The sequence below is a fragment of the Porites lutea genome, chromosome 9 (genome assembly GCF_958299795.1).
Source record: "Porites lutea chromosome 9, jaPorLute2.1, whole genome shotgun sequence".
Taxonomy (NCBI): Eukaryota; Metazoa; Cnidaria; class Anthozoa; order Scleractinia; family Poritidae; genus Porites; species Porites lutea.
Window position 1 is genome coordinate 5,021,781 of NC_133209.1, and position 21,583 is coordinate 5,043,363.

A 21,583-nucleotide genomic window follows, 5' to 3' on the forward strand; every position below is an offset into this window, starting at 1 on the left:
TTAAAACCTCGGAAGGTGTTAATTTCATCCCGGTAATTTTCCATTGTGATGAGTCGTTCCATCCGCATTATCACCGAACTATCCGGTTTTGAGTTCCCGTGCAAATGGTAAATATAGCACCTGCAGACTTTCTTTTTCATTAGAAAAGGCTAGAAACAAACCGTATTGGCATTAAAAATAATTTTAAGAAATATGAATAAATTTTGTCAAAATTCTCCAGGTAGACTTTCTTAAAGTCCATTATGGTAGGTTCATCGGTTATAGGGAAGGAATTTTCAGTTGTTTTTGTAAAAGTATAAAACTGTAAAGTGGTAGCTAATATTATTATAAGACTTGAAAATATATGTTAAATTATGCTAACAATAGCTTCTTCTGTTTCACCGGCGGAAGTAAATATTGACGTCGAAAAATGCCCCTTTTTAACTGAGGCTTCAGTCAAGTGAGTCATTGACTTTGAAAATGAAGCAACTGGATCACAAACGAAACAAATTGAATTATTCAGCGAAATGTGAAGCTTGATTTTTGGCTTCGCTTCAATTAGCGGGGAATTATCAAAACAGGCTGGTACGTGACAAAGACTTTACTGTTTTGTAAACATAACCTGGGTTGTTAACCTGTCAAGAAATAATTAATTTCGAAAATCAAACACTTTATAGTCCGCTTCCTAAAGTACGTACCCTAATAGCCGGCTTAAGTTTTGTCAACCAGTCAAATAAGTGCGATCAATGTCACTTCATAGCGATGAAACAATTTCTCCCCTTTTTTCTCGGTAATTAAACATTAATTTATATCTAAAATTTGGGTGGAATAATTATGTCGTGTGATCTTTCTGTAGCCAAATTTGTGAAAGTTAAGAAAACCATTCAAATACTAAGTTTCCAAAACTGATAACAGGATAATACTCGACGCGTGGCCGAACGTTTCTTTGCAGCAGTTAGAATTGAAATATCTACCAAGAGCCAGGTTTCGCGTGACCTGTTTGAATATAGTGTTCAGATGCCAGCCTCTAGAACCTTGTAGTAACATGTTTATGTGCTACTTATGAATTATGAATTAAAAGCCACGCGTCGGAATAAATGTAAATTTGGGAAATGGCTCGCTGACCAAAACATCAAGAGTATTTTCAATTAGTAAAGTATCTGGCAATTGAAACTGATTTTACAGCATCGAACGTGAGGCCCTCGGAAAATTCAGTATTGTTTGAAGGTAAGAAACAGAATTCATATCATATTAAGTTCCGTTGTTGTATTTACAATACCCGGCGAGACTGAAGTGGAAATTTAATATAAATGCTAAATCTAAAGTCTCACCAGTGTTACTTTCAAAAAGAATTGTTTCACCTTGCTAGTGTCTGTCGTTTTCAAGTCATCACACTTCTGACTTTTACATGATGAGAGACATAAATATCTTTTTCATCATAAGATTATTTATAATGCTCCATGGAGCTTTGTTTGACCAATTTATGAGGTTTGAAGGGGATGCAGTTTTAGCGAGCAGAAATGTCGCTTATAAAAACGATTAAGAATAACATGTCAGTATGATTTATGTTTGGTGGGATATAAATGGAGAAAAAGAGATACTTTATGCCGCTCTTTACTAAAAAAAACTGGCAAATAATGTGGAATAGAATTTGATTCATTTCGCGGGAAAAATAAACTCTATTCTCTTGAGACACTTGATTTTTCTTAATTGAAGTCCTTCTTCAAAGGCCACGTTTTGGTGTCATCGCAGTCAGGTAGGTTTGTTTTTTCGACTTAATTCAGGTACAAGGTTAAAAATACAAACTGACTATCTATCAGTGACTTCAAACGTGACACTTTGAGATACAGAAATTGAAACTAAAGAATAGATGGTTTTTCATGGATATCAAAAGTATAGTTTGGTGACTCCATCGCAATCCCTTTGTGACCGGCTAGGCAACCATGGCGACGACGAACGAGCAGTTCAATTAGGTTTTACGTGCAAACCAACAACTTTGAACTCGCATCACACTTCTTGGCACATTTCTTTAACGTCCACTGTACGACCACAACGTGAAACGACCTTATCTGACGTTTTATGGATATAATCGAGAACACGCGCCGACGAATTCAGTTTCCTTTTCAAACTTGGGTACAGTTCTGCATTCCAGGAAAATTTTGTCAACATTTGACAAATACAATTGAGTGAGGTTAAATAAACACGATTAAGTCTCATAAAATGCATTCTTACGGCCAGTAATTTTTTCACTGCACCAGTTTGCGTCCAGTTACTAAAAAAGAAACAAAACATACAGGTCAGATTTTCCCCCGACCAGAACTGGTGCTAACATTATTTTTGTGGTTTTCTACCAATTTTGACTTACTGGAAAAAAAAAATACTGTTTTCTATTCTCTCTTCAAGGAGGTATATCTTATCACGAAAACCGACTAAGGATTACCTCAACAGTAATGTATGTGAAATAACTATTATACACAATTATAATAACTTACTAGTCTCAGTAACTTGGTCAAACCTCAAGTTTTACTACATCTCTTATTAAGAGACAAGCAACTCACATGAATGTCGCAGATGAGAGAACAACATTAGATGAACGGTATGTTTCGTCTGCACATTATATGTTAACAGTAAGCTTGGCCGTAAAGCTTACAAGTGCAACAGGGGGGCTGCCGGTATCGATCCATCTATGAGCTTAAGGCGGAGTGTGCAAAATGTGTGATAAAGAGAAGCGATAACAGATGTAGAAATAGACCACACCACCTGGAAACTTTCTGTTCTCTTTCCGAACAACTTGTGATTTCTTTTCGAAGTCTCACCTACGAGCGTTGTGTAGCAGGCACGTCCAAGCTTACTTTGAGCCAACTATACGAGTCAAGTTTTGATTTTTTTCGCTTTAAATTGAAAGTATTTCAAGCTGAGGTTCAGAACTGCATAACTTCCCCGGGATAACTTCGAATCATCCAATTCTGTTTGAAAAAGTAACTTTCCAATCTTTTTTCTTTTTTCTTTCCATGTGGAAAAGTCACGCAAAAGGTAAATGTCATCTCGCAGGCCTGGTTGCTAGTTCCGTGCACATTTCATTATTTTATAATGGTATACAAACAAACTTAAGTAAGTACTAAGTCAGAAATTGAGTTTCACATCACGAAATCTTAGCCGACCATCACACATTACGAGATTAAATTCATGTCTGATCCTAAAACAAATTTCTCGTTATGAAGCTACCTGTAACGTCCTCGGATTAAGAGTTGTTCAAGAAGCCCGGTCCTTCATTTTCTTACTCTATCTCACTATTGGATAAAATTAAAGGGTAACGGATTTGATAGGGATTTAAGAAAAAACAAAACTTTACTGCAATCTTTGGCAGATTAATGCCCGGTTATTGTACCTGAATCCTTTATCATGAACTACATAACGGTTAGCTAGCGTTGTGCCAAGTAAGTGAAGTTCATGCAAAGTATGACCAAGATATCCCTTGTGGTTATTTGAAACTAGCGGAGAGTCTTACGTTTCCGCCCCGTTGCATTGGTTAACAAAATTGCCGCCGGTTTATTTCTTCATTGTTTCTCTTTCTTCTTTTTAGGTTGGTTGATTCATAACTCCATGCTTCTTGTAATAGTTTTTTAATCGTTCTTGTTATCTTTGATAATGTCATTAACTATATAATTACCGGTTCCGTTTTCAACGGAAATTGCTCAGTATAATCACAAAACTCAATGCTGCTTGTTAATGGAACCCCGCCCAAAAATCCAAACATCAGAACCATTTAGTTGAAAAATTAAATTAATTTTCGATGGTATGATAGGGTTATTAAGTTGATAAGGTTATAATTTCGATTAACTAGTGCATGAATTGTGTTAGAGATGAAATTATCTGCGTGAAATAACATTCTTCAAGGTTAAATACGTAAATAAAGGAAACTCTGTTTATGAAACTTAAGACTGACAAGTTATTAAGTTCATACTGTAATACACTCATGAACCCTGCTTGGTAGATGAAAACTATCGTGCTAATTGTTCTTTAATCATCCAATGTGTTTACTTTTACAAGTTTTAAATCGCCCAACCTTAAGAAATATTTCAGCCAAAAAAGACTCGATATTAAAGATATTTCATTGAATTTTGCATGGAGAAACAGTATTTGCAATACCATCGGTTGTTAAAATAACCGAATTTAATTTACTTGTTACTTTGCATTCTTGAGTAGCGGAATCACGCAGATGATAGCGCTATCTTCCAAAAAAACTGATTATCAGTTGGCCTTAAATTCTTAAAAGTCAATACCGCATCGGAACTCCTTCCAACTAGTTTTCCAAGCCTGTATTGGTTTCCTTTTGAGTAGTTTTACAGTTTTGTATGTTAATTGTGATTCTATGCTCGTTTTCAAATCGTCTAATAATTGAGTTTGCTTAAGGCACGCTAGCCTGCACAATAAAAAGCAATAATTACCGAATCAATTACTAGAGAAGCTGGTGTTAGACAAACATTTGCTTGTATTTATGTATTTTTTACATCTGAAAAGGAAATGAAATACGAAAATCTATCTCCTTAACATGATTGAAAATCGCATCATCCTTTTCTGACCGAATATGGAAACAAGAGAGGTAAGAATCCGACGTTTTGCTATCAAGATGAAATGTTGCCAAGTCAACTACTGAGTCGACAAGTCTTTTTCCCGGGTTACAATAGTACATGAACAGGGAAATTTCTATTTGCTTTGGCAATATTACGCTTTTCAGTTTGAAATCTACTTCTCTCGCTCCTAACATAGAACACATGTACATCAGCGGCACAGCCAAAATGGCCGTGACAAACAAAGTTAGAAAAGGTAAATTGATTAAACGAAAAATGATCGGTCTCCTGCAGCGATACATCCCTTTCAGATCTTATTAAAACTTGAACAAACAAGAACGTCGATAAATAAACGACCAATAATTCCGGCGGTCTTGCTTTACAACATTCCTGTTAAACTGTTTCAAGACAAAGTACCCTGATTATCAGCCGGGAGTCTGCAGACTATTGTGCCGTTTTGAGCTGCGTACGGTGAACTTTGTAATTTCTGTAAGTTCTGGCAGATTACATTCACTTCTTTTCCCGCCTGTTACTTATTGACATAGTTAAGGCCGGTCGGTTTAATATACTTTACAACTCTTTTTCGCAACTGGTCATTTATTTTCCATTCATATTTTTTGACAAATTGAAACTAGTCAAACAATTTTTTTTTATAGATTCTGCTGTATTCATTAACAGTTTCGAAACCGGGTTGATTAATTTTTAATCAATTTTTTCTATTTTCCCACCGGCAACACAACCAAATCTCATCAGGTTTCGAACTTCCTTTCCCGCCATATTGTTTACCAGAGCAATTAAACTACATTGATACTACATACACAGGACTTCATTCTTTACGGAACGTGGAGTTGATATCAAACTCACACGTCATCTAGCGTGAGTCAGAAGGGGTTTCATAATCCTCTTGTTTCTAGCATTGCTACGGTTAATTTTGTGTTGCGCGTGATCTTGTACACGCAAACGGCCGGTTAAGGCATTAAACTCCTTTAGGATGACGTACAGTTCTGCTTGTTAGCCATGGCAAAAGGATATCGAACGGTAATAAACGATAATAAGTTAACTGCACAGAACCTTTCTATTAACCGTGGAGTCAGGGCTAGATAGAAATCGAAAGAGGTAAGTTGACTTCAATCTTGTCGTTACAACGTCGTCAACGGTGGCATTATCAGACACTTGACTTAATTTGCTTTGGTAGTTTCGAACTAGAAAAACTCAGTTTCCTAGGTAGAAGGAGAACAGAAGTCTTAAAGAGATCGGACGCTAATTTTAACTATCCTTTTCCGGTGCGTAAGCGCGGGATATTGGAGGCACTAAAAGATCAATTTAAAGTTCTCGCGATTCTTACCCCGGGGGCTGTTTCGTTGTCTTACCGGCTTGCTGCAGTGATAAAATAATTGAAAGAACTTTCTTTGGTGGTTTCATATGAACTGGTAACACCACCAGTCTTGACATGTTATCTGTGCACAGGCAGACCAGTTTCTCGATCCAAAGGATAGTCATAACAGAAATGCGTTCCATTTAAGCTTTTTTCATTCATTTTTAAGCCTGAAAACTCCGCAAGCAAGTAGTTCAATACAGTTTCACTGTTTGACAACTTTTAAATAAACCACTGTATTACTGAGTTGCATTGAAAGTGATATTCTGCCCAAAAACAATCACGATAAGGAATTCAGTCTCTTTCTCTTCGAGACCGTCCGCTGACCAAGAACACTAAGGTTCCATTACGATATTGTTTCAGAGCACTGAAGATCACGATAAATTGACGGAGATTCTTTTTACACAACGCGGGATCATATATACCACGCTATAACATTCCTTCCGCCTCTTTATAAATACTGAGACAACAACCGAAAAGCTCAGTGATGCCAATGGCTTGGAATATTTGCTGTAGCAAATTTCTTCCTTATTGCTTTCACTCGAAAAAGAAATCCATTTTACATCTTTTCGAGAAAAACTCATTTCAACCACATAAGCGAGGAATAAAACAGCGATATTGTTGCTTTGTTGACTTTCCTTTGTTATGTGCACGATTTAATATGTTCGGCTTTTATGCACCGACGCACAGCTCAACAAGCTCAACAACTTGTCAAAGGAACAGAAGCACAAAGGGTGACACTTCAATCAAGAAAGATCAACTAACTCCTCTCCTTTCAAAATATGTCAACAGTGAATTGAATCACTTAAATCATAGTTCAGCCTTAAGTAGCTGAAGTCTTCGATTAAACATTACTTTGCCTTCTTTCCGAAAAACAATGCTTCTGAAAAGTCCATTTAAAAATTGAAGTCGCCAGTCTGTACTTTGCAAATCTTGCGTATTTCGCAGGCTTGTCATAAAATCTGTGGAATTTAAGGAGGCGTAATCGCTTATTTACCTTTTAAGTTTACACATACGAAAAGGAATGGTTTAATTCGCTGTAATTTTATGTTTGTTTTTCTAGTTCATTCATCACTTTCTTTGTAGTTAGTGACTTGTGTGGCCTCTTACCTAAGCCGAGCCCTAAATTCCACTTAAACTTAGGGATATCAGCCTCTTGAAACATAGTTACACGGCTTTAGCTATGTTAAGGCTTACTAAAGTGTTTTCAGACCAAGTGCAAAGTTGATTCTTGCCACCTGGAGAGTTTTGCGGAGGGATACTACGTACAAGTACGAGAGTTAGGCGAAAGCAGTCCCGCGGCAAGCTAGAGAGCGAAACTAAGTACTTCACCCCAATGATATAGTTTTGGGATCTTAACAAGACGCTACGCGAGTAAGTTTTCAGTTTTCAGTTCTCAGTTTTAGTTTTGTCTGGTAGACTGAGCTGTATTATAATTCAACAATAAGGCCATGTCTTTTTTTGTTTACAGGTGTAAGTAATCGGCCTTGAAGCTGTCCATGTTCACATTTGAGAACCGCAACAGAAAAGGTATGAAGTCTGTCTTGTTTTGATGAAATTTTGAGTCAACGTTGGCCCAAGGCTTCGCCGGTGTTTTGGGTCAGGTACATTCAAAACAAACAATATCTATTATGAAACGCATCGGGACATGTGAATGATAGGATAGACAAAACCAACTGATCCATGCAAAAATTCCTGCTCGATGTGTGCGATACCATTCAGGGCCGGCACGGGCTGGTTTACTTACCACTTTTCATGTTATATGTTCAACTTGACCCTTGTCAAACAAAGAAAATTTAAACGCGATAACTCATTCGGACCAATAGATTTGCGAGAAACAGTTCAGAGTGTAAATTAACAATCGCGACTTACGGACAAAGACTTCTACGGGCCCCAAGAGACTGGCTAGATTAATAAACCGTCGGAGTCTTTTAGACGTTAATATTCATCTCTGAAAATTGATGAACGGAATAGAAGAACTGCAAATCAAAATAAACTGTTCCGGTAACCCTCTTCAGAGATTGGCAGTCATGAAAGTAGTCATCTAAGAACGTCAGTGCATGGCCGTAAATAAAAAGTTGTGAATTGCCGTCAGTGTGCTGTGAGTTGTTTGTCTCAATTGCAAAGAAAAAACGACGACAATGGGCCCTCAATCTTTCTTTCCCCTGCATATTTTAAGTTTCAAAAGACATCTAATTACAAAAGCATTGTGTTGCTATTACATCAAGGAAACGAAAATGGAGCCGATCGAGCCCCAAAGGTCAAACGGCAGAGCTTGTAATCTGCTGCAAAGACGAGTGCTTGAAGCTAACTAATCGTTTGGATTTGAATGTGAAATAGTAGGTAAACGCACACTTCTGAAATATTTAAACTCACTCACCATATTATTGAGGAGAATTCGTTCAATTACATCTTGTAGACTAGATTTCACAAGAAAGGATCAACTAATCAGACTCCTGAATGAAAGTATAGTTTGACGAAAAGTCCTTATTTACCAGCTCTCGGTAGTCTATAGAAATTCCCTGCACTAAAATAGTCGAAGTACAGTGACCATGCAAAGCAGGAAAATACTGTAATGGAAACTAATCTGACTAATTGCAAGCGGATAAACTTTTACAATTAATTCCGCACAATCGCTTTAGGAATAAACCGATGCAAAATTATATTATGGTAATTTTTTGATTAACTACAAAGTTAACCTAAATTATCTGATTTTTCAGGTCTTTTGGCAAAAGATGTCTTCCGAGCGCGAGATGGTGAGAACAGCCTTCGCTGAGCGTGTCCAAGCCGGTCACTCACCGCCGTTACGAAAACGAAGAACTCGAGAATACGTGCCAAATTCGAAGACTTCAAAACGAGCAGGAAGCAACGATCAAAGCTTGTACGAGGAAAGTGTATTTAATGATGATTTAACGTACGGAAAGTTGGATAATGGCGTTTGCCTTTTTTCCGACGAAAATATGAATACCATAACACGCCCAGAGACCCAGTCAAATTTGCAGGACATATTGCGTGTTGTCCCAGAGACCTCCCATCTTAGCGAACGTTATCACATACTTAAGGCAGAGAACAAGATACTGCGAGAACGTTTACAAAATGCTCTTCAAAGAGAAATGAAAGCGCTGAAGACGTTTAAAAGGCTGGCAAAGGAAAACCGACAACTTAAGCTGAACTTGAGGAAATATGAACGAACTTTGCTGGGATTTTATGACGATGAACTAACAGGTATGGACTTAAGTTAATTTCGTTTCACTTGGTAAAATACCCATTCTATTAAACAATAATTTAGCACGAATGACGCTCGTTCTTTCATATTGTTTATGGAAAAGTTGTATCATCATTTATTTGGCAAACAAAGTCATTGAAGACCCTTTGAAGGTAGGTACAAGAGCTGATCATGAATACCATTCATTGTATACATGTGACCTATTTCAAAGCGGGGCCTTTCTAATGATGTGCAAACGGCAATTGAACACTTGCCAGGTCTATTTCGTCTTTCTATAAAGTAAATTTATTTGCAAAACTTACAACATTGTTAACCATCCTTTATTTTGCTTACATCGGAAATTGGTTGTAGTCACGTTTGTTTAACTGTAAATTGCATGATAATAACAAATTGTTATGCAAATTCCGGTGTTTTCTTTTTCGGCGAGAACGTTTTTGCTCTCGTATACGGATCACAGTAACCTAATACATCCTACACCATGATCACTTCGTGTAAGAATATTTTCAGCTTTTTCATTCTCCAGTGGTAACCTTTAGTTTTCCTTCCAATTATGTTATGGGACACATTTAGCCACCAAACAAAGTCGTACACGGGGCAAATGTTTCTGAAAATTAGAATATAAATTCTTTCAAATCTTGTAATATAGTCATTCAGATACATAACTTGTTCGTAGTAACTTTTTCAGGAACACCTGCTTATATCATATCGTTATTGGCTGAGCATTTCGGCTTTGGCCCGAAGGCTTTGTGCCGTCGCCTAAATTTTAAATACAGTGATCTAAAAACTGAACTGTTTTCTTCAAACCAAACTCTTTCCAAGATCCAAAATAATGTTTAGAAAAAGCCCAAATTTTATATCCAGAGTTACTAGAAAACGAATAGTACCATTGAACAGCATAGCTCAAGGGAAAAAAGAAAACATCGGACATTATGACTCTTGATTTTCTGCAGGTGTTCCCATTATGGCTCTTGGGCGAATTTAACACTTTAGTTTTTCTCTAAATTCTTGATCTTTGCTTGGACAAAAAAGCCAATGATAAATTTCGAAGATAGAACCTTTAAATATGGAAACCGAAAAGAGACACTGTTGCTTATGCCAGGACTTTTATCAGAAGCTTTTATTATAGATTTAACAGAATCTGTCCCGATGCAAATTTTACGAGTTGTACTGCTTCGGTCTATTAAGATTTAGTTACGCCTTGTCCTTTCTTGTCGAAAAGCAAAATACTCAAAGGAGTTATAAATGATTGTGTTATTTTCCTGTTTATTTTTGTTTTTGTTTTTCAATTTTATAAGCCCCAAACATTCTTGGCATTTTTTGTCTTTTTTGAATATTGTCACAATTAGTGGGAACTTGTGAGAGTCTGTTCTTGATTTATCGGAGACCTCCCGCGGATTTAACACGAACCGCGACATACTACGAGGAAATGTAATTCCTGTCAGTCATTTGTTACGCATAAAAGATCACTGAATTTGTGAGGCAAATTTACCCTTCTAGAACATTTTGACGCTGTCAAATTACCCGCGATACTGCAACCGACTCTATGAATGTTACGCCAGCAGATTAACTACTTTATTCGAGTAAAATGTTGCATAACACTTGAAGAAATGTTTAAGTATTTGCACTCTTTTGTACTTTTTTCTGTCACTCTATTCCTCAAATTTCGCCTTGTTTTTTGATGTAGATAGTTGTTAAAAGCCATTTTTTCAAAGCATCGTTCGATTGAAGCCAGCTTGCAATGTTAGTGTTATTCACTGCAATTATCAAGCGATGTTTGGACGTGAGTTTGTTTTTTTCAGTACCTGACATGCTAACATACAAAGCTATTGAACCAGACTAAATCCTCTGAAAACAATCTTTTTGTGAACGGAGCTTAAAAGGTCCCTGGAAAGCATCACTTGCGTCATTTTCCCCTGTCAATTTCATAAAACGGCATTGATTAAGTTCTTTAGCCATTGAAATTAAAAATGATTATGTGCAAAAGATCAAGTCATTCATACAAGTGTAAACTTAAAAAACCGGACATTTCTATAAAGGCTCAATTTCTCATAGAATAGAAATAAGCTGGATGGTATGATTGCTATGGATCATGAGTTAGTAGCCTATTGTTCCTTAAGTCCTCATAAAATATTCATTAACAGTTCTTGAGCGCAGACGTGCGCGAAATTGGTGAACCTTTCGACGATAACGTAATGGTCCTACCTCATAAGGCGATGTATTCTGGAGTAGAAAAACCAAGGCTTCGAGCTTTTATGCTTCAAAATGTCAAGGGAGTTCATTACATCTATCTTACGACTGCTACGAAACCCGCTGACAAAGCTGGACTTTCTACACCTTTAATGAAAGGTAAATGAAAAACTGTTTCATCTTTGCGTGGATAGGTTTCCTTCGAGCATCTGACAAGCCAAGTATCTTTGTGTTCAGCTATTTTTACTTTTTTGTAAGGTTTTTTAAACTTAAAGCTATCGTCGACTTCTCATAGACGTCCTACCTTAATACGATTTTCAGAATCTCATTGATTTTAACAAACGATGGAAGCAGATTTACAATGAAAGTAAAATAACGTTGAAATGGTATTCCAAAAAAAAATCATGGCGAAAATTGCATTTTCAATGATTCTTCATACTTAACAGCTTTGTATATGAAAAGAGACTGCTGAAGTCTGTACGCCATACTCAAAGTGTGCGCGCACTGAAGTTGTCAAAACTCGACTTTTTCTGAAGCATTTCCATTGGCTTATCTCTTGACAATGTCACTGAACTGCCTTTCCGAAAAGAAAAAGCATCGAAGTATGTTATCTTGGAGCGGTCGTTTTTCAGAGAAAAAGCGGAAATTTATCGTCAGTAACAGTAATAATCATGTTGTTCAAGTTCCCTTTTTAGAAAACCCGGCAGCAAACAGCCACTGAACGGTGACGGAATAAAAAAAAGAACGCTTGAAGTACCGCGGATAAGTGGCCGAGTTACATATTAACTGATTATAAATAGAGGGAATTTACTGAAATCGACAAAGTCTCAATCTCATGACTTTTAAAGGATTACTTTAATGTCGAGAAAGAGTATTCAAAAAACTGAAGTTCATACAACGTGCAGAGTTACACGGACATCAACAGGGCTGCCACTAAGAAAAATACCACAGGAAAATCTACGTAAGGGAGTTATTGTCCTTCAACAAAGACCAGCTACGCAACTTAAAGATACAGACTTTACGGTCAGTTAACAACTTTTGCAAACACTGCTCTCACAACTTAACGCGGCGTTTCTTATTTTCTATTTATTGGTAACGTATTTACATAAGTATTCCGGTCACGATCCTTGATAAAAAGCGTTTTTGTTTTATTATTATTTGTTCATTTGTTTATGGTCACCTTGGTTAGATGACATTGTTTTCCTATTTCAATTTGAGAAGTCGCTGGTCCGTTACTTATGCTCGTACGCCCATAGCCCATAAACCAGTACAAGCAACTCCATTTTACTTTCCTCAGATGGTCTTCTTTGAAAAGATTTACTTCAGAAAAAAATCAAAGCGCTTCAATTGTATAATACGTTGGAATCAATAAACTAGAACTGCCACGTTATTAGGTTCTAATTTTTTAGCAACAAACCAAGCCTGCAAAAGTCGCACACTTTATAAACCGTAAAGTGCAAACGTTTTCAGCTGTTTCTAAAAGATTTTGACAAAATCTATTGGAAAAAACTCAACAAGTATTCCAGTTTTTTTTATTTCAGGGCAGCTCCAGATTAACCAAACAGTCCAATGAATAATTGTAGAGAAACCCATTTGAGACACTTCTGATGTATTTGGAAACATTCGTTCGTAGCATCGATCCCCCTGCTACAACTTTGACCTTGTCAATGATTGAATTTAGAACGTTTTTTGTGCTTTTTTGTTCCACCATTGTCACCGACCACACTGACTTTATTTATTTTAAAACACTGTTAGATTCAGATCACAGTGAACACCCAAGAGACACAGATATCGGAGCACATTCAAAGAGTCCTTTATCAAAGGGCGACGACGAGTACAGCGGCGGCAACGAGTCTGCAGAAAGAGACTGGAATCAAACGCCAAATTGCTCAGTTGGGATTTCCACAAAGAACGTCTCTACATCGACCGAGAATGTCACTAGAACAAGAACAGAGGATAAATCGACATCAACGGATGACTTGGCGGGTTTTGATGTGAAAGAGGAATCGAGTGGAAGTCCGAGCAACTTGTCGGACACCGAAACGGACGATAATAATTGTGAGGTGTTTCAAGACACCAACCTTACGGACGCGACGAAAGTGCAGTTTCTACAAAATCAGCTCATAGCTATTCAAAGTCAGAGTGTCCAAGAGAGGCGAAAATTCAGTGACACTCGGAGATACTGGACTGATTTAACTATAGCTGATAACTTAGGCGTTAATGAACTACATCGAGCATCGAGTTCGCCGAGTTTGTTAGGTAAGTCAGTTCAAGTCACTCTCCAAGTAACGGTGCGGAAACGCTGACACACCTCCTGCGTTATAGAAAAACAATAGCTACGCGCACAATCCGCGGTACACCGGGAATCCAAATGAAGAGCTTTCTTATAGGAGCTGGCTACTAGCGGTACGAAGTAGCCTGCAAAATAGGAATTGTTTTTTCGCCTTTTTTCAAGCGAGCGAAGGCAGGTGCAAAAATCTCGTCGCGCGTGTATGGCGCTCTTTACTTGCTTCGCCCTGTCCTTCAATCGCCTGAAAAAAAAGTGAAGAAATAACTCCTGTTCTGCAGGCTAGGTACGAATCGCCCTAGCGGCGTTGGGGGGGGGGGGATACTTTTTAAGAGAGAAAGAGCTTCTAATGAGGATGTTACTCTTACAATTGCAGATGGATGCGGAGCAAGTTCGAGAGATAAACAGAACAGTTCTCAGAAAGATGGAGCTTCAAAGAGACGAGTGTCAGACGGAAACAACCCCTTCTCAACTGACTTTATATCTCGCTCCAGGCCTTCATCGTTCCATGACGTCGAGTTGACACCAGTCCCCGAGGTGACCATATCGCCAGATGATGAGCATATTGAAAGTGGAGAAAGTTCCAGGTCCCAGTCTCCTTCCTCAAGGGTAAGAACATCCGTATTTCTAAAGACGTGAGTCCACAGGCAGACCACCCTCTGAAAGTGTCTCTCACGAGTGAGCGAATCGAACGAGTGAGAGATGCTTTAAGCACGAGAAGATAACATTCGTATCCCCAAGCGGCCATGTAATGTTCTGTTTATTTTGTAGATACTGATGAAATCCCTACATAAAACACAACTTTTTTTCGAAACAGCAAAATAGAGCAATTAAAGTGGTCACCTATCGCAAAATGTCTGTCACAAAAATGTTATGAAACTCGGATATAAAGTTATAAAGGAGAAATAAAGACAATAATACTTATATTTCTGTTCCAAAAAGTCAAAATTCTAATAAAGCTCTCTTGTAATTGGATAATCATGTTAGTAACCATGGCGACACCAATATCCTCACACGTGAAAGATAAAAATAGTATCTTCACTGCGCGCGATGAAGATATGATTTTTTAGTAAAGGGAAAAATCCTGGTATTTCATCAGTATCTATATAATAAAATAAGTTATTTGTCGGTTTCAAAAATGTTTAGCCAACCGGGCGTTGAAAGGGGCCAGTGATGGTAACTCAACCATGTTTTGCAGCAGGCTGTTCCATCCTTTTATAGTTCTTGGAAAGAATGAGAATTTTTGGTAGTTTGTAGAGGACGAAACACTGACTTCATATGCCAAATTAAGTAACTGACGACTTTGTGCGCACGTGAGATTCTGAAATCAGATACTTGTTTTTATCTATTTCAACAAGACCATTATGAAGCATGTACATCATTCCAAGGAATCCTACCCTAGATTATTAATCATATCAGTGACATTTGCTGTACGATTATGATGACACTGTCACGAAGCGGGCAGATCGTCTTTGCACCATTTCTATTTTGTCAATGTTTAGCTTTGTGTAAGGGTCTCATACTACTGAAGAGTATTCCAATATTGGGCGAACTAGACTTTTATACTAGACTTTTATCTGATAGCAATTAGTAGCGATGTTGACTTTTACTCGATCTATGTTCAAGAAAAGTCAAGAAATCTATTTGAACACGCGGTGATTAACTTCTAATAAGCCTAAGGACTAGGCAAAAAAACACGGAACAAAGTGGGCACCGATTTTCCTGTGTCTCGGTAATTCCGTGTTCCAGTATTCTGGTGTTCCGCAGTCTTGAGACGGGAAAGACAGCTTCTAATTATCAAGACTTATAGGTTCCTGTTTTCCGTCTGCAGAGCTGTCTACTCGCAAACGTGAGCAGAAATTTCTTGGGAATTCCGTGAAACAAACGTCATAGTGCAGGAGGACTTAAGCTGGGGATACTTTTACTTAAGCAGCCCTCTTATGACTCGGCCACCCTGCCTCTTATTTTTCCGCTCTAGAAACGGTTACTATCATCAATCCTTTCTTTTTCCACGATGAACACACTTTTCAACTGACGTATTTCGCTTCTATCTTCCATAGCATTCCCAAGAAGATCAAGAGTCAAGTTCCTCTTCCCCAGTTTCCTCTCTAACAAATGACGAAAGCCAGACTCCCCAGAAGTCACCGCGCTCATCACCTCTTACACTGGCCGCTGTCATGGCCGTCAGACATCAGGTAAAAAAACGGTTACACTGGGGTCATTTACACGAAGATGATTTGCAGATTGTAATCTTGGTTATAATTGCTTATCATAAAGATCATTTTTATATTTTCGCATAAAAAACGTTTACAGTCCTCGTACTTGTACTTAGAAAATGAGCTGTTTACCTGCTTGCAATAGTTACAGCGGATTGCGGTGTACACAATCTGTCATTTAACGTTGAAGTGACGGGGTATTGAATGGGAAATTTTTAAATTTCCCATTCAAGTGCCTTAAAAGGCACTGGAATTCTCATAAAAAAACGTCGCAAGCTAGCACCACACACTCAGACTCTCTTTCCAAACACTCGTAAACATGGTAACCTTGTGTTTCTTAAATAGAATAAAATCCCATTGGCGAAATATAGGCTTAGCCACAAGTTGCTCGGCAACTTTTCGGCAACTTTTGAGATTTTCGGCAACTTTTTAGAATTTTGGCAACTTTTAGAATTTTCGGCAACTTTGCGCTTTTTGAGGTTCTTTGAAGCCACTTTCTTCACGTTTTGAGCCACATTGGTCAGTTTTCGATAGACATTTATTCAATTTATTCTAAAATACAATAATTAGGGCCTAAGGCCCCCCCCCCCCCCCCTTCATGGGTTGATTTTTGTGATGCCTTATCACGAGGTCAGCGGTATCACGTTGCACGTTTTTCAAAATGGCGGACAATTACCATGTTTTGTTCATATCATTCTGATAGACTATTTGTTGATCAAGTGAAATGGAAAGAACCTCTGATATTATCATTGGACTTTGACAAATAAAGTTTTGATAAGAAGCAATGTGCGATTTTTTAATCTTTAACACCCGAAAAAAATTTTGGCAACTTTTCGGCAACTTTTTGGAAAAAATAGCAACTTTTTTGGGATTCATCGGCAACTTGTGGCTAAGCCTAGCGAAATAGTCACTGTTTTCTTGGTGTATCATTACGATACCGAAAACTGTCGCTTATAAGTCCACCCAGTTATAACCCCCCCCCCTCCCCCCTGCGATATAAGCTCCCCTCTAGCTATTAGTAAAATAAATTCAGTATTATGACGTTTTCAAGCTTAACGTAAAAACAGTAAATGCAAAACTGCTATAGCTTGTCTCGAAGCGCTTTTTCTATTTCTGGCTATAAGCCCCTCCTTTTAGAAGCCCTCCTAAAACCCCCTAGGGAACTGTATAAGCCCCTCCTGTTAGAAGCCCTCCTAAAAACCCTTAGGGAGATGTATAAGCCCCTCCTTTTAGAAGTCCTCCTAAACCCCTTAGGGAGATATATAAGCCCCTTGGATATAACACCCTCCTTTAGAAGCCCTCCTAAAACCCCTTAGGGAAATGTATAAGCCCCTCCGTTTATGAACCTTCCTACGACGCCTTACGAAGATCTATGAGCCGAGGGTTTATAAGCGGTAGCTATACGGTACTTGGTCATTTCCTGTCTTACGTCATCTTTTAATACACTTTCTTTCAGGCGACCTTGTCTGGTGTTCACCCTTCCCCCAGTCCCCAACCGAGTCCAGCTGGCAGCCCACAAGCGAGACGAAAACTGGCACACACGGTTTCACTGCCGATTCGATCCTTTGATCACTACCTACACATAAACCTACCAAACAAGCATACAGAGGAAAGTCAAACACCACCAGCGGTAGGGTAGCATGTCTGATAACAGAGCTCCTGTAAATCGATCTTTTTTATTGATCGCGTTTTCCTTTGAATACGAAACAAATTAATAGGCCAACCTTTGTATCCTGCTATTCAATTTCAGCGCCGAATTAGGAGAAAGTCAATTGATGATGACGAAATTTACGTCAAGAAGCACCACCAAACTTCAGTATCGCTGGTGAGTCAGACTTAACAAGTGCGACAAGATTACGAAAGAAATCAGATAAAATGCAATTTATTTGAGTGTCGATGAATTTGAAAGGAAGTAGTAATTGAGGACACTGTTTTTACGCCTCCTACTGGGAACGGGACCTTCATTTTACGTGGTCATCCGAGCCACGCGAAGTTCTAAACAGATGACAGATTTGCTTTCGGTTGGAATGTACTCTTTGCCCTTTGAGGAAGACATAAACCCTTATCAGCGATATGAAAATATTTCTACGTTACACCTAATAAAATTTATTTTGCCTGCAGCAAAATTCTTCACAGCACAATCATTTTCTTCTAATTGATGCTATTTTTATTTGTTTTGCTATACAGTGAAACCTTTATTAAGCGGACACCCTCTATTAAGCGGACAGTAGCCGAAGTCCCCAAATTTATTTCCCTTATTTACTTTAAATGAAACCTTTATTAAACGGACGCGGACACCTAAAAAATACTTGAAATGGTCATTTCTATTGTTGCCAAGCTGTATTCGGACACTCGAAATTAAACTCCACCACCCAACACGCCAGACACCAGAAATGCGAAAGATTGCCTCGAATTATCACCTACAAATTTTTCGATTTTTACATTAAAAAACGTGACTTGACGAACTTCTTTGATTAGTTTCACAGTACAGGATTGTTTTCTATTTCGTTTTGTTTGTATACAGCTTGTTTCACTCATCTGATTTCTTCAAATTTGAGTTGCAACCATGTTTATGGTGCTATGATCAATTGGTTCACTTTGATAAAGAAATTAAAGCAAACGTCTATCGTCATAGCCTCCGGGAGTATTCTTAACATTTCCACTGTTCATTTGAATGGCATTTGGCACCTCATATGACGTTATCTATTTAAACCTGTATTAGGGGGACACCATGTATTAAGCGGACACTACAGCATTGCCCGAGGGTGTCTGCTTAATACAGGTTTCACTGTAATTTTTATATTGGTGCCAAAAAGGCCTTCTTTTGGAAGTTCTTTGATAAAGTGTGTGCATGTGTGATGCTCTAGACTCTCTGGTTTCTATGCTCCATAAACTTACACCAACACCCAAACAGTAAACTTCGTTTTAACCATGACGTGCTACTACACAATTTTACCGGGAACTACGCATGCGCTGGATTACGGAATTAGATTCAATTTTTGTCTCGTCAGGCCATTATGGTTTCCGTTGTTAACAACTTCCTGGATACACAATGTTATTTATTTTAACCGTCACGTTTTAATCAACCTCATTTGTTCCTAGAAATTTGAAGGTGATATCGAACGAGAGAACGCAGAGAGTCTTGCCGCGGACATCGCAGAATTCTTGAACAGCCGTCGAAAAAGATCCAGAGCAGGAACAATGCCGGTAATTGTCTTCAAAAGTAAACATCCTTTCGCTTAATGAGAGTGAATGTCAAGATAATACAGCTCAAATATACGGCTCAAACCAACTGTGGAAAGGGGCAGACCATTAGAAAAGTTATAGCTAAGGGAAGGGTGCAAAATTTTCGAGCTCCTTGAATTTTTCGCTCTAACATTTCCCTTGTATGAATGATTTTTACGCCAGCGCATGAATATTTTTTAGGCGTGCGTGATTTTTTTCATTTAATTTTCCCTTGCACGAATATAGTCTCCCCCCCTTCCAGATTAGTTTTCTAATGGTTCGTCCCTAACTGTCGTTGTTGTTGTTTTTTTTCCTTCTTCTTCTTTTTTTCAGAGCCCTCGGGAGATCGAAGAACATACCGATGCAGAAAATGTATTAACAGAGAAAGAAAAGTAAGTCGTCTTCCACCTTTGCATTCATCAGTTCCTTAGCTGTTTGTGAGGGTCTACATTTGATTTATTTTTCCATAAGGATAAAAAGCAGTTACCAAACAAACCGTGCAAAATTTACAAAGTTGCCCAATGGTCTGAATTGTTCAAATTTGAAAATTTATGGTGCGATAAAAATGTCGCCAAGCTAGGATAAGCCGTGGACAGGAGATCTGCTCCGGAAAGGGAATAAACTCGACGGATTAATCAGGGGTGCACAGTAAGCTAACAATCATAACAACAAGGAACGAACCCCTTAGCGAAAGTACAGTCAAGTGTGGAGTTTTGTCGAGAAAGCCAGGAGATTTAGCAGCGAAAAAATTGTCAGACCTTTTGAGGTCCTAACTTTTTGCAAGCCTGCAAATTATCGCAAAACTTTAAATGGCGGACGGTCCGAGGCAGCTCACTTCCATCTCAAGCAATTTCCTTAACAGTAACTTAAAGTCATTAAAACATGCTTAAAAATTTCATTGCTTTGTTTCTGTTTAGTCAAGCCCGTTTGGGGCATACTCGCTCACTGGGCGCAAGACGAGGGTCCGCTGTAGTGTCCATGCCTGGGGACCATTATCAAATGGACCTACATGTGCTCGAGAGAGATCCAACAGGTATAAGAATACTTGCGGTTTTCTCTTATTATTATTATTATTATTATTACTATTTTCTTGCTTCCCTAATCTTCAATATTATGGTAAAAATTCTTTTTTTCTTTTTCCCATACTTTTACCATGGTGGTAGGGAGAAGAAGCTTTTTTAAATTTCACTGAACCGAAGAATTGACATAAATTCAGATCATAACTGCACCTCAATCACAGTCATTCGAAATTACTGTTGAGACTCCACCACTCTCGATCTGTAGACAAGTTGAAGGTATCATATTTCATGCAATACATGCCATCTCTCTGACATCAGCGGCTTTCTTGGTCCCAGATATATAAAACTGCATGAAAATCAATCCCTGCCTCTATAATGCAGACCCCTTTGTGATGCGGCTATTTCTTTCGTTCATATTTTGTTGCGTTCGTAACAAGAGAGAACCAATCACTCTTAGACCGAGTTATTGTGAGACTGATTGGTCATTCCGACGTTTGAATCGGTGGAGCAAATTACCTTACAGTAATACCATTCAATTTCAATCTCTTTGAAAGAACCTTTACACAGTATTATTTATATTTTAGAATTTCACAAAAAGAGATTTTTAATTTGTTGTAAATTAGCACTTTGACCATTGTCAAGAGACAAAGGGTAGGGGAGGTTGGATTGTAGCTTTATGGTTCAGTATTGTTCATGTAAAATCCGAATACCCTTCAACATGACTATGATAATCACGATGACGATTCTCCAAAGCTGTGTTTTATACCAACACAGTTTATTTTATTCTTCTTTGTGATCCCAGTGTAAATAAACTAGGAGGGTATAAAAACAGTCGGTAAGCGGATTATTTCGTGAGCGACTGAAGTACCCCTTTTCCATGTTTTCTTGTCATGTGTTTCAGCTGCGGCTTTCTGTATTGATCTCACGGAAGGTCTCGAAGATTCTGTCTTCAACTTGATAAATATTCTAGCAAATCTCGGATAGAAGCCGTTCAGCTGTTAGGATTTTTCTCACGCACGGGCGTTTTTCTTTGTCTTTTTTTTGCCTTTTTTTTTTGGCGCTTTACTTTTTAAATATATTTACCTAACAAAAACCTATTCAAAAACAACCCGTCTTTGCGACGGAAATCGACAGACGTTTCAATGCAACAGAAATATACACCCTTTTTTACAGTACCAGAGTCTTGAGAGCGGTAGAGGTTGAGATTGAGCGAGATTTTTTGAGAACGTACCCAAGCTGAGACTAAGAGCTTAGGTATACAGTTTTTTCTTATCCAAAACGGGTATACCGTGAGATATCTCTAACCTAGAGTGAAATTTAATGCTGAAGGACATTTTGAAGAATTGTGGTGATTTTGGCTAAATAGTTTTTTCTGGTATCATAACAGGGATTCTCTCTCTCTCCCTTCCTCCCCTCCACCCACGTCCCTTCCTTGGTAGACCTTGAAAAATAGTAGGTAATGTATAAAATATCTTTACACACACAACTCAAGCAGAAT

The 21,583-nt window shown here is 38.2% G+C and overlaps 1 protein-coding gene across 3 annotated transcripts in view; it reads left to right on the plus strand.

Annotated features, from left to right (window-relative positions):
- The window catches only part of LOC140947257 (uncharacterized), a 36,293-nt gene that overhangs the window by 4,064 nt on the left and 10,646 nt on the right, over positions 1–21,583 (plus strand). For all 3 annotated transcript variants that reach the window (XR_012166946.1, XM_073396309.1, XM_073396310.1), the window contains exons 2-11: positions 7,397–7,455; positions 8,646–9,150; positions 13,094–13,597; positions 14,002–14,234; positions 15,686–15,820; positions 17,298–17,471; positions 17,592–17,666; positions 18,944–19,048; positions 19,400–19,458; positions 19,984–20,099. Coding sequence is in view for 2 of the 3 variants with exons in the window: in XM_073396309.1 (XP_073252410.1) it covers positions 8,661–9,150; positions 13,094–13,597; positions 14,002–14,234; positions 15,686–15,820; positions 17,298–17,471; positions 17,592–17,666; positions 18,944–19,048; positions 19,400–19,458; positions 19,984–20,099 (1,891 nt within the window). In the remaining variant the exon portion in view is untranslated. The remainder of the gene's footprint in view (positions 1–7,396; positions 7,456–8,645; positions 9,151–13,093; positions 13,598–14,001; positions 14,235–15,685; positions 15,821–17,297; positions 17,472–17,591; positions 17,667–18,943; positions 19,049–19,399; positions 19,459–19,983; positions 20,100–21,583) is intronic.